General features: G+C 43.5%; 2 protein-coding genes across 2 annotated transcripts in view; one reads left to right on the plus strand and one right to left on the minus strand.

Moving 5' to 3' along the window:
* Window positions 1-1,695: 1,695 nt before the first annotated feature.
* Window positions 1,696-6,490, minus strand: LOC309704315 (uncharacterized protein). Its single transcript, XM_082529388.1, has 2 exons — window positions 6,248-6,490; window positions 1,696-4,817 (listed from the first exon to the last, which is right to left on the minus strand). Exons 1-2 carry the CDS (start codon window positions 6,291-6,293, stop codon window positions 3,229-3,231), a joined length of 1,635 nt encoding a protein of 544 aa, XP_082385514.1. The 5' UTR covers window positions 6,294-6,490; the 3' UTR covers window positions 1,696-3,228.
* A 21-nt stretch (window positions 6,491-6,511) lies between these two features.
* The window catches only part of cacng2a (calcium channel, voltage-dependent, gamma subunit 2a), an 84,269-nt gene continuing 77,332 nt past the window's right edge, over window positions 6,512-13,448 (plus strand). Inside the window, exon 1 of the mRNA XM_082529389.1 lies at window positions 6,512-8,399. Coding sequence (XP_082385515.1) covers window positions 8,174-8,399 — 226 coding nt within the window. The 5' untranslated portion in view covers window positions 6,512-8,173. The remainder of the gene's footprint in view (window positions 8,400-13,448) is intronic.

Raw genomic sequence — 13,448 nt, forward strand, 5'->3', positions numbered from 1 at the left:
AACAACAATGCTCACACAAAATACAAAGGCATGCAAGCCTGCACAAGTATGGCAACCAAAATGGCCAGAGGGCACAGAAGCACAGCTCCACAGGCCTTAAGTAGTGCTCTGCTGATTACCAATTAGCTGGACTCTGCGCAACATCCAATCAGGACAGAGGAGGTGGAGCCTGGACAAAACAAAGGGTTAATAGGGAGAAGAGACATCCTCCTGGGGGATGTAACACCCCCACCCAGAAAAAACAAACGTATAAGTTTGTTAACCTTACACCATCACATTCTTGAGAGGGCATCGGCCACAATATTTTCACATCCTCTCTTATGCTTTATTTCAATGTTGTAGTTTTGTGAAATTAAAGCCCACCTCATCAATCGTTGATTGTTGTTATACATACGAGAGAGGAACACGAGAGGATTGTGATCAGTGAAGACCTCTACAGGTTGGGAAGTAGATCCCACATACACGTCAAAATGCTGAAGAGCCAGAAGCATGGCCAGAGTCTCCTTTTCAATTGTCGAGTACCGCCTTTGATGAGTATCGAACTTCTTGCCAAAGAAGCAGACAGGATGACTCACTCCTTGTCCATCATCCTGAAGAAGAACAGCTCCAGCCCCCACCTCACTGGCATCCACTTCAAGCTTGAAAGGTTTCGAAAAGTCTGGAGCAACAAGAACAGGTGAACTCGACAGAAGACCTTTTGCACATTCAAAAGCATGTTGACACTCAGGACTCCAAATGAATGGTACCTTCGGGCTGCACAGGTTTGTCAGTGGTGTTACGACTTCAGAAAAATTCCTACAGAAACACCTGTAGTAACCAACCATCCCCAGAAATCTGCGCCGCTCACGGCGTGTTGTTGGCACAGGAAAGTTGAGAATGGCATTAACCTTTGCACTGATAGGGCGAACCTTGCCCTGCCCAACTTCCTTTCCAAGGTAGGTCACTGTAGCCTTACCAAACTCGCATTTAGCCAAGTTGAGGGTCAAGGAAGCATCAGCTAAACGCTTGAACACAGTGGTTAAAGTGTCGACATGCTCTGACCAGTTGGAAGAATAGATGACCACATCATCAAGATAAACATTACAGTTCGCCACACCAGATAATACAGTTGACATTAACCTCTGAAAGGTAGCAGGAGCATTTCTCATTCCAAATGCCATGACTGTATATTGTAAAAAGTGATCAGGTGTTACGAAAGCTGAGATTTCTGATGCTCTGTCAGAGGTACTTGCCAATAACCTTTAAGAAGGTCAAGCTTACTCACATAAGCAGCAGATCCGACGCTGTCAATACAGTCCTCAATACGGGGCAGTGGGAAAGAATCAGGTACTGTTACTGCATTTACCTTGCGGAAATCTGTGCAAAAGCGAGGTGTTCCATCTGATTTTGGCGTAACCAGGCACAGAGAACTCCATGGACTATAGCTTGGGATAGCCAATCCATGCTTCAGAAGGTAGTCTACTTCTGTGTTCATCATTTCCCTTTTCGCCATATTCACACGGTAAGCATGCTGCTTAATAGGCACTGCATTCCCAACATCAATGTCGTGCTCTATTACAGTAGTACGGGAAGGCATGTCCCCAAAGAGTGTTAAATGAATGTTGACGAGCCTTTCAATGTCCAACTGTTGCTCACGGGTCAAGTGGGACAGATATATAGACAACTGGGACAGTACCTCAGAATTAAGCATTCTGGTAGCTGGCATCACAAAGTTTGAGCCCGTCTTCATCTAAACTTGACCTCAATCCTGAGGAAGAGTTCAACAAGAGAGTTTCTGGAGATGAGATTTGCTCTGACGGAGATGCCACAGGCTTATCTGCGGTGCCACAGAAAGAGTCAGCTCTAGAATGAAAGGATTTGAGCATATTGAGATGGCACAAGCGTGTTTTACGCTTCCTATCTGGTGTTTTAATCACATAGTCAGTGTCATTTACTTTCTTATCCACCTGATATGGTCCACAGAAGCGGGCAGACAATGCAGAGCTAGCAGTTGGTAGAAGAACCAAAACCTTGTCACCTGGATTGAAAGATCGAGGAACGGCTTTCTTATCATACCAACTCTTCATCTTCCCCTGAGCAGAGGAGAGGGCTTCTGCAGCTGCCAACCTGGCCTTATGGCTCTCTCCACAGACGCTCCATCAATGGTCAGAGGAGCATGTTGGGTGTGCATTCTCCTGAAGTCCACAACAATCTCCTTCGTCTTCTCCACATTCAGAGAGAGATTGTTGTCAGCACACCACGTGGCCAGGCGTCTCACCTCACTTCTGTAGTCTGTCTCATCCCTGTTGCTAATGAGACCCACCACCGTTGTGTCGTCCGCAAACTTGATGAAGAGGTTGGAGCTGTATGATGGAGTGCAGTCATGGGTCAGCAGAGTGAAGAGGAGGGCCCTGCATGCATGACCTGCTTGAAAAGTTTAGACAGAAAGTTAGTTCCTTGGTCTGTCTGGACTACTTTGGTAAACCAAAAGTAGTGAAGAACTTTGTCAAAACTTTAATCACCAAAGGTGCAGTTATTCTCCTGAGTGGGACAGCTTCTGGAAAACGAGTCGAAGTACACATTGCAGTCAGTAAAAACTGATTACCATTCTTTGACTAGGGCAATGGACCAACACAGTCCACAATGACACGTTCAAAAGGTTCACCAAGTACTGGTATAGGATGAAGAGGAGCTATAGGAACTGTCTGGTTTGGCTTTCCTGCAATCTGACATGTTTTACAAGTGCGGCAAAACTCAACTACATCAGCCTTCAATCCTGGCCAAAAGAAATGGTTGAGTATCTTGTTGTACGTTTTTGTAACTCCCAAATGACCAGACAGGGGGTGCTCATGTGCAAGGGAGACTACGTAGTGACGATACTCAAGAGGCACAACAATCTGATAAGTAGTGCTCCAGTCACAGTCATCAGAACAGCTTCCCTCTACGTCTGCTGTTAAACTTGGGTGGGCAGTCCACTTGCGCATCAAGACCCCATCTTCCAAGAAATAAGAAGCCTTTTTATTTCCTGTTTCAGAAAGAGAAGTAAAGCGTTTAGTCAATGAGGGATCAGACTTCTGAGCAGCAACAAGGCTTTCACGTGTGACTGGCAAGTCTAACTGTGGGAGATGGAGATCCTTCCACTTCTCAGTAGTATCCTTTGAACCACTTTTAAGATCAATCAGGGTTTGCAAATCATCTGTAGCCAGAGCCTGAGCCAACGAAGAGTCTGACAAATCAATTTCTGCAGCTTCACGTCTTGCTTGAGCCCTGGTGAGAACACAAGCAGGAAAAACAGGTTGCTAGGTCGTTGCTCTTCAAGTTTGATTCTAGATCATTTGTTACTTCGGGAACAGGTTGCACTTTTCCACCAGCAATATCATTTCCCAAAATAAACTGCACCCCTTTTATGGGAAGTGAGGGGTGTACTGCCACAGAGAAGATGCCATTAACCAACTTTGATTTGATGTTTACATAATGCAAAGGAGCTTCAACATAGCCCATTTCAACTCCTTGAATCAGAATGCTACCATGACAAGAGGAATGGTCACTCAAGGGTAATACATCAGATAAAATCACAGATCGTGACCCTCCCGTATCTCTGAGTATTTGAATGGGTTTTTCATCCTCAGGCTTCCCAGTCAATGACACAGTGCCATCTAAGGGAAAGGGTTTGAAGCAGGGATCAACTCCTTCACTTTGGTCCCCTCTCTCAGCACGAATGGTTTTAATTAAACCTACTCCTTTTGGTGACTGGTTCTTGCGCTTCAAAGCGGGACATTCAACAACAACATGACCAAGTTTATGACAATAGAAACATTCCCTTTCAGTCCTTGGAGCAAAAGTCTGTCGTGGGCTTGAAGGATCCTTTCGTGGGGGAGGTTCTCTGGTGGTAACTTCACGTTTCTGCACAAAAACAGTTTTATGAGTCAGCACAAATTCATCAGCTATCACAGCTGCTTCTTTCAAAGTGGAAACCTTCTGTTCATTAAGGTGTACAACAATGCGTTCTGGCAGGCCATTTTTGAACTCTTCCAGCAGTATCAGTTCACGTAAGGAGTTGTAGTCAGGAACTTTACTTGCTGTTATCCATCTATCAAAAAGAGTAGCTTTTTCACGAGCAAACTCTACAAAAGTCTGATTTGCTGTTCTTTTGTGATTGTGAAAGCGTTGCCTATACGCTTCGGGAACAAGTTCATAAGCAGCAAGGATAGCAGACTTCACTACATCATATTTCAAACTTTCTTCCAAAGACAAAGCAGAACAGACTTCTTGTGCTTTGCCTACCAATTTGCACTGAAGAAGCAATGGCCAAACTTCTCTCGGCCAGTGCAATGACGCCGCAACACGTTCAAACACATTGAAATATGTATCAACTTCTGATTCACGAAATGGAGGTACCAACACAATGTTTTTACTCACATTGAAACCACCTGGGTTTACATGGGAGGAGGTTGTTTCATCAACAGATGAATTTGCAGAACTAGGTTGAGTAGTAGTACTTCTTGAAGTCTGTGCCTGTAACTCCAACTGACGCAGTCTGACCTCCCTTTCAATCTGCAACTCCAGCTCCAACCTTTTCAGCTTTAACACCTTTTCTGTCTCTGTTTCCAACTCTGCCTGACGAGCTTGGGCTTTATCCTGAGCCTCCAATTGTAATTTAGCCAAACGTACCTTGAGTAATACTTGTCTTGAACGAGGAGAAGATGGAGTAGCAAAAGAAGGTGAGCCATTAGTGCTTAACTTTTCCACCGTTTGTTGCTCCCCAGCAGCAGGGTTTTGCCCTTCTTCCTTTAACACAGCAGGCTTCACTCCTTCATTAGGGGACCTGTCAAGAGGAACTGGCAAACGAGGTGATTTAGAAACAGGAAGCAGGCCTTCTTCTACAAGTTTGTTTGAAACAGCAGTTTTCAAGTCCTCTTTCACCATTTGCCTTGATACATTTAACTCAAAGTGTGCTGCTATAGCAAACAAATCATGTTTTCTACACACATTTAGCTCCTCCCAAGAAGGATTACTCAGAAATGCACTCAAAGTGAAAACACCAGTTGCCATACTAACTACCTCTGCCAAATACACCAGCAGAAACAAACTCCAAACCTTCACCATCCACAAATGGATTAACCAGGACTTTTATCCCAGACGAACCGCCAATTTATGTTACGTCCCCTGGCTAGTCTAGGGGGTTGGCCAAGGCCAACATAACAAAACATCCCTGACGTAGAAATAAAAGAAACTTACCTAACTCCAAAGAAACAAAATATACAACCTATAACCATAACCTACCTAACAACACATAAACAGGAGAAAACAGGGTGTCAAAACAAAAGGCAGCTCTCCCCTACAAGCAGTCTGAACATGAAACAACAATGCTCACACAAAATACAAAGGCATGCAAGCCTGCACAAGTATGGCAACCAAAATGGCCAGAGGGCACAGAAGCACAGCTCCACAGGCCTTAAGTAGTGCTCTGCTGATTACCAATTAGCCGGACTCTGCGCAACATCCAATCAGGACAGAGGAGGTGGAGCCTGGACAAAACAAAGGGTTAATAAGGAGAAGAGACATCCTCCTGGGGGATGTAACAAAGGTTAAAGTTACGTATGATGATTCTTGTATACTTTTATTTTAAGTAACAACTTAGAGCTTTAATTTATAGTGTGTTATTTTGAAAATAAGGTGAGCACCTCTAATTAACTGAGAAAATAATTTCATGGGACCTCAGAGGTTCGATGTCTTTGGGTTACACAGGTTTTATCAATTGTAATACACATGTTTGAACACCAGGGGGCGACAAACTCCACGAAGGAACATCAGCGCTTCAGGGAGCTGTTCTTTCAGCACCACAGCCTCTCACACAACACTCACACAACATCGCTGCGCTAATGCCGGACATTACTTACACAGGAGTCCGTAATTATAAAAAATAAATAATAATAAAATAATAATTGAATGTACCGCTGGGTTCATATCTTCAAGCACTCAATGTCAGCCAAGCCTCATTCACTCTCGCTACTAAGCATCATTAAAGAAAAATCGCGTAATCAGAGCGGGGATGTCTGCCTGTAGCGCCGTGCGCTGTAGCTGAAAAATCGAGGCTTTTAGTAACAAAGAACAAAACAAAAAACAACAAAAACGCGAGAAAAGTGACATTTAGAGTGGCTACTTCACAGAAGAGTGCGAGAGCTGCAACGATTGGATCGGGCGATAATCATCACAATAAAGCCATTAAATGCGTAAATTCCTACATGTGTGCACAAATGCAACCCACCATTCAAGAAGAGAGAGAAAGCGAGGGGGGAGAGAGAGTCCACCATCGCAACACCCCCTCCTTCCGTCCCCTCCACCACTCACAGAAACGGAATTAAAAAATCTTTAATATCTTTCCAGCAACTGGCCTCCATTGCTGCAGCGCTGAGCGCGCGCACACACGCCGACACTGTGGGCCTTTAAAGCGTCGCCAGAGCGGAAGGAGGAAAGTGATCCTCCGATTCAAGAGCGGCTTCTTTACACTGAAGGAAAAAGGGGGGAAACGGCTGGAGTGGATATGTTGAATGTATAGCGCTGCTCACATTGACATCGTGACAACACCAGCGCTGTCCGTGGATCTGTGCGAGTCGCTCTCCTGATTGTGTAATATCATTTTTTCACCCCCTTCCTGCAAAAGCGGCCGAACCTGCACCCGAGAGCGCAGGAGAGAGAGCAGCGGCAGAAGCAGCAGCAGAAGAAGAAGAAGAAGAAGAGGAGGAGGAGGAGGCGAGAGCAGGGGGATCACAGCCTTCATCAGAATTTATTTTTTCTTGTTATTACATGGCGCAAGGGCTATACAAACGGGACCGTCCTGGGTGTGATACTGCCACGGTGAATTTGGATATCCACGCAGCAGCAGCACCACCATCCTCCTCCATCCGCCGAAGAAGCACCGTGGGTTGCGACGGCGCCCACACCGACTCCTCATCCTCCTCCTGCCGGCTCCATGTCGAGTGATGGTCGGCTTGCCTTGCTGGATGCTCCCCGCTCTCTCCGGATCGTCGACCACCGAACCTCCTCTGACCGCAGACCCCCATTTTCGGCGGAAACCTTCCCAGAGCTATAGGGCTACATATGGAAACTGGGGATCAAAATTTTAGGAAAAAGGAAAATCTAAGCGGTTAATTTATTTTTTTTAACTAATTTATTACTATTTTTGTTAGGTTTCGATCTGGTTTTGAGCGTGTGTGTTTCTTTGCGCCGGCTAATGAATTAATTTAGTCGTTGAGCCTTGATTTCCTCATTCCACCGGGTTGATTTGTGAGAAGACAGATTTGCTTTTAACCTCACAATAGGCTGTTATAAAACACGCAGGGAATCGCTTTTATTTCCTCTCGACAGGACTCGAATCGGTCCGTTTGTTTACTCTTCGCTGTCACCACTAATATGACAGATTTAGATTTTGTCCTTCGTTTCCTTCCCCAGTTTATTTTTACTAATAAAAGCCACTAGAATAATACTATTAATAACAACAATAGTCTTTAGAATAGCTCTCTTTCTGAATACTTACTAGTAAACGTAATGTTATAGCCTTTGACTAAAGCAACTTGTTGTAACAGACGTATTGAACTGTTGTACTTCAAACCTGCCATTACTCCAACACCGCACCCCCCACCCACCCAGCCGTCTCTTTGCTCCATTTGAGCTCGTGTAAATTCAGCTCAGTGCTTATAGCTGTGATCTCTACAAGTCAACGAACAGGTTGTACAAAATCAGCCTTGCTTGTCTTTTTAGGCTCCTCTTAGTTACCCCAGGCTTTAATTAACCAGTCATAGATCTGTGTTAATAATCACATTTGTAGCTTTTGTTTTCTTGCTGCAAGTGGCTCCAGTGCTGGGCTCCATCTGCAGCTCCAGGCCTGCTGAGGTGCTGTCATCCTCTGCATACCTAATTTTTCCACACATCTTTTTGGGTGTGAAAGTTAAAACAAACAGAGAGGAGAGACTTCACCGCCTCTTCCTCTCTCCCCCTTCTCTCTGCCATAGTTAGTTTTTTCTCTTGTTTTGGTCCTCACCCAAACGCAACCATAAGGTTCCTACCGCATCCTCCGCCTCCTTCTTCCCTCTCCTTCCGCTCGAGTATATCCCGTTTTTTCGGTTTGATTTGGTCCCGCAAATTTTCAAATATTTACTTCCTATACATCAAGAGGAAAGGGGGTCCCCCTTTCATGGAATGCGGAAACATGGGTCTGTTCGACCGCGGAGTCCAGATGCTGCTGACCACGGTGGGCGCCTTCGCGGCCTTCAGCCTCATGACCATCGCGGTCGGCACGGACTACTGGCTGTACTCCCGCGGCGTCTGCAGGAGCAAGTCCATGAGCGAGAACGAGACCAGCAAGAAGAACGAGGAGGTGATGACCCACTCGGGCCTGTGGAGGACGTGTTGCTTGGAAGGTAAGAGGAAAGTCGGTTCTTCTGTGGTGCTGTAGTGCAACATAAACTTTTCCAACGTGTTCATTTGCGTGCGTTTGAAGCCGCCCGCCCGAGAGGCCTCAGCACTGCCACGACACAAGTGTACTGTGGGAGGGGAACCTATTCTCTCTCTTTTTCTATGCTACTCAATGTAAATGAGATCCACTGCAGAGTTTCCCTGCAAAGGGTGTTTAAATGTGTGTCAAAAGCCAAACGATCTCTTAGGATACTGAATACGTCACTGACCTTCTTGGTGCCTCAAATGATACAATCTGATAGAAGGAAAGTAAAAATGCAACATGTGACCTGGCTGCTGCTTATGAGCTTATATGTGTTCTGCATTTATGGGGAAGGAGATTTCTACCTTATACCAAACATATCAACGTGCTGTAAAGATCTGACACCATCATTTAGGTTTCATGTTCTAAATCTGTTTGAAATGAACTTCACTTTTTAGCACTTAGTTATGTTTTGTTGAAAAAGAAACAAAGAAATTTCACTTTTAGCCGAAATGACAAGTCCATTTTCCAGCAGGGTGAAACAGGTTTCTGTGAGGAAAACCCAAAGGACTACACGGATGTGCAGCTAATAGATGAGAACAATTCGGATTAGAATGAGTTTTTCTGAATTTGTGGATGGTTTCAGTTTTCATCTTTTTCATGAACAAACCAAAACTTATATCAGTAGAAATGGCATCTGCATCTTGCAATGGATCACAAGGTCAAGAAAAGTTAGCATGGATCCCAAAAAGTAGGCTTTCCACATAAATTCTGTCTAAAACTAATGTAACTCATTAAATCTCAGCAGTTTTGAGCTTTGGAAGAAACTGTTGTAACTTTTACCTGGTGTAAAATAAGCCCTTATATAAAAATCACGAAACTGAATTGCTGCACTTCAACGGTTAATTTTGGTGTTTAGCTCCTGCAGGCAGGCTGAATCAGGTTTCCGGTTGCATAAAAGTCACCCACACCAGTCTGGAATTGTTTATTCAGTCCGGCTTTAGAGTTTAAATAATAAATTAACAACACATTCACAGGCTGTAGGTGGAGATGAACCTTCATCATATATCACCCTGATATATTGGCATGCCAATAAGCTGGTCTAACCCTAATTAAAGGAAGCTGCAGGAGATCTGTACCTTTAAAGAGGATGTGACACCGGGGCAGCACGTTGGACAGAGCGTGAGGACCCAAAAGTCGAGATGCAGTCACATCTGTCAGCAGGCCTGACCTGCCTGACAACCCTGATGATGGCAGAGCTACCTTCGACCTCCCTGTGCCCGGTACTTTCTGAGATGTCAAACTGCCTCACGTCCTGAGTGCAGGTTTTCAGACGACCTCGAGTGTCTGCCCTGTCAGACGGCGGCGGCGTGTTTCCTGTCATGCCCCGGTGGAGGCGGTCGGTGCTGACTTGGAGTGAGGTGCTGTAACCTTGTGAGGGCACAGAGCGTTACAAATCTGTTCATCGTCTTAGCTGTGAGCCCCTGAAAGGCCTCAGTGGCTGACTTCATGCTCTTCTGCCCCCTGTGATAAGCAGCACCCTCTGTTCAAAGTTTAAGAAGAAGAAACATTTAAAGCCGCTATAATGAATATCTTTAAAATAACTATGATAAAATAGCAGTGCGAAAGAGGTCGCTTGTGGAGTAGGGATGAATTATTGACCAAATCTACAGCTTTCCTTGGCTTACAGAGCTTTAAGGAGAGTTTAAGGTCATTATTTAACTGTGGAGGCAGTGCACCTCCCTCTTTGATTTCTGCTCACTATGAAACAGCAGGTTGTAAGAGACTAAACAGAGGGCGAAGGTGGAGGAGACCAAAAACAGACCAAAAAACAGGAGTGGAAATTGAAAATTTATTAGCTGGATACAAACTCAGATCCAAGTGATTTGGAGCTGGATGTGAAAATAAGAATCTTTTTGTCAACATCCAGTTAAAGACTGATAATATATTTAAAGAAAAAACAAATATGTTGCCACTTCAAATGTTTAGACACAAAAATGACATTTAAATGATGTGTGAAACAATGTGCTTTTGCTTTAAAATGAAAAAAAAAAATATATATATAAGATTTGTCATGTTTAAAAATTCTCCCTAGTTGTGTAAAATTGACATTTCTTTCATTTTTAGTAATCATGACAGGAACAAATTAGGAAGTCAGGGGACACTGCTATAATGCCACAGAGTCCCTGTAGGGAGGAGGTTGGGGTGAATGAATATCCGAACAAAACATTTAAATTAAATATGGCTGAACGTTTCCTGGTTTAAAACTATTGTAGAATGCCTTGAGGCCATCATTGTTGTGATTTGGCACTGAATTTTAGATGCCAGTCAGTTGAACATACTGAACGTTTCCTTGTTGAGTCTGATGATTTGCTGCTTTTTTGTCATAACTATTAAAGTCTGAATATAAAAGCAAATTAACAAGTATTTTATGCTTTTTCAGCAATTTCAAGGCAAAACTCTAAATAACCTGGAGCACAAAAATAATCATTAATTGCAGGTCTGCTAAAAAAAAAAATAGACATGCCCGATATGCAACAACGGAAATATGTCACTCTGAAAATGAAACGTAAGGTAAAGAACAAGGAGTGTAATGGTATTCAAGTCATGCTGCTGTTCCTGTTAATGAGATTCAATACATTTACCCTTAAAAACACCTTTATTTGGTGCACAGCCCTTCTTCCGATCACAGCATTGACACCTCAGCTGTTCCCGAGAAGCTGCTCAGGTGCTGGGATCAGAAAGCTGCGGTCTCACCAACACAGCTCGAGATGTGAGGCAAAAGAGCTCAGCTGGCCTTCACCTGATAAATAAGAGGAATAACACTAAACACTGATACAGTGATTATATTAGTCGACATAGGATCACAGTTACAGCTGGAGTGTAATTGTGACAGTGACTGGCTTTTATCCCTGCCAGGCCATTATTTAATTGGCAAACAGAACAGCACGGAGTCAAGATGAGAGCAAAAAACATCACACTTAGACTCGCTGTGCGCGCATGTGTGTGTGTGTTCCTTTTGCATTAGCACAATGTGCTTCTTCCTTTGAATCCAGGATCAAAATGGCAGGAAATAAACCCAGATTTGTCATTTGTGATTCATGAATGATCCCCGGCCCAGAAGAGGCAGGGGAGTGGAAAAATGGGGCCACTGCATTTACTCAGCGGGGTCAGATTCATTTAAATTCTAATTCAAATGACTTCCTGCTCAGGAAATTGGGTCTTAAAAAGCGAGTACATTTAATTATAGGTAGTTTGAGCAATTTTATACCAAAAATTGTGAGGGGGAAATTGAAAAATAGGAAAATATAGAGCGGATGCAGCTGGAGAGAGGCAGCGATAAGCACCAAACCCTGCCTTGTTTCAGCACATAGAGAGTCAGGAGGAGAGATATCAAGTTTACATTTCAGATGTTAATTAGGCTTCAATTTGTAGCTCCGCTCTATTAAATCAAAGTGCCAAGACGGATAGTATTCACGGTTCCCCGGTTCCTCTAAAGTGAGCTGGTGATCAGGCAGCGGCTGAGGCTGCAAATAGTTGAAGTGGTCGCTCCATCCTCCTCGCAGCAGTGAATGCAGACTGTGTGTTTGGCAGCTCGGTATCCCACACATTCTGCTTACTGAGTGTACGCAGGTAGGCGACCGTTTGTGTTTGTATAACAGCTACAGAAGAAGAGAACCTGTGAAAAAGCAAAATGGGAATACCCACACTGGGTGCACCTCGACCTCTGCTCCGCTCACTGCTTGTCAGAGAAACAGAAAAATCTTTCTCCTGTGGATCTACAGAAAACTGATCATTTACTTTCCCTCAGTATAAAACCGTGCAAGTGTGCTTTGGAGGTTTGCGCTGGGTAAAACACAGAATATCTCGTATTGATTTAGCAGATGTTCACTTTTCCTGTCTAAAGCTGAAATAACTGATCAGTCAACGCTGTTTGTTGCACATTTTAGGATTTGCTGCTTTTCTTTCTCAGAAATTGATTTGAACTGTTGTTTCAACAAATCGGCTTTATATGAAAATTGAAAAAATGTCACAACTTTCTCTCAGTGAGCAAAAGTGACACCAAAATGAGGCAGAAATGGAAGCTGCCATCTTGCACTGATGACTGGAAGACATTGTTCAGACTTTGGTGGGTTCAGGGGCATTTAAAGAAATGCAGTTATAACAGGATGCCATATGTGATTTTCCATCACTAAATCTTTCTCAAAAACAACAGCAAGTTGTGCAACAGCATTTAAAATGATTTTTTTTTTTTATTTCTGGAGGAACTAATTTTTCCGTTTATTATGACACCGCATAATTTGCATCCAGAGCTTTTGCAGTAGCAACTTGGGACGCATTGAGCTAAGAGTGACGGAAAGCGGTTATTGCTAATAGTTTTCTAGATGCTGGCATTTACTGAGTTTTACAATATCTATAAAATAAATGTATATATAAATCTATAAACATTTCTATAAAACTGTTACTTTTTAGGTCACATGTGTTGTGAAGGTTTTGTGTTGTTGGTTTAAAGCTTTGACTTTTGTGTTGGCTTTAGTTCAGGATTCCTCTTTTGGTGTATTCATCACTGAGTTTGAGTTTGTGCAGCATTATCTGAGCACTGGTTTCTGTTTAGGCTCATGCCTCTAGTTTTCAGCTGTACCTCCCTCCCTTAGTTGCATCTTTGTGGTGCAGTGTTTCTTTGAGTCAGTCTTGTTAAGTGTGAGTTTTCTTGTTTCTGTGTTTAGTCGTGTGTATTTTGCTTCAGTATTTTTGGCTTCCTGTACTACTTTTCTTTTCTTGGATGTTTTGTTTTGGTTTTAACTTCTTGCCTGTCTGATCGTGCTGATTACATCCACCTGTGTCTTGTTCTCCTCCTGTTTCTGATCCTGTCTGTTGTCCTCTTTGGTTTTGTCCCTTCAGTTTCTTTGTTCCTTATCACTGTTCCCACCAATGGGTCTGTACTTCCGTTTGGAATTGCTCACCTTTGGATTCTGTTTTTTGTACTTAACTTTGACTGTGTGGCTTTACTTACTGCTTGAATAAAACCTTT

This window comes from Aulonocara stuartgranti (genome assembly GCF_965226115.1).
Source record: "Aulonocara stuartgranti genome assembly, chromosome: 4".
Classification (NCBI taxonomy): domain Eukaryota; kingdom Metazoa; phylum Chordata; class Actinopteri; order Cichliformes; family Cichlidae; genus Aulonocara; species Aulonocara stuartgranti.

Coding starts and splice junctions, on each gene's coding strand:
- LOC309704315 (XM_082529388.1), bottom strand. CDS start 6,293: ATGGTGGACTCTCTCTCCCCCCTCGCTTTCTCTCTCTTCTTGAATG. Junction 4,818..6,247: donor TTTCTCTCTCTTCTTGAATG/GTGGGTTGCATT, acceptor CTCGTTTGCCAG/TTCCTCTTGACAGGTCCCCT.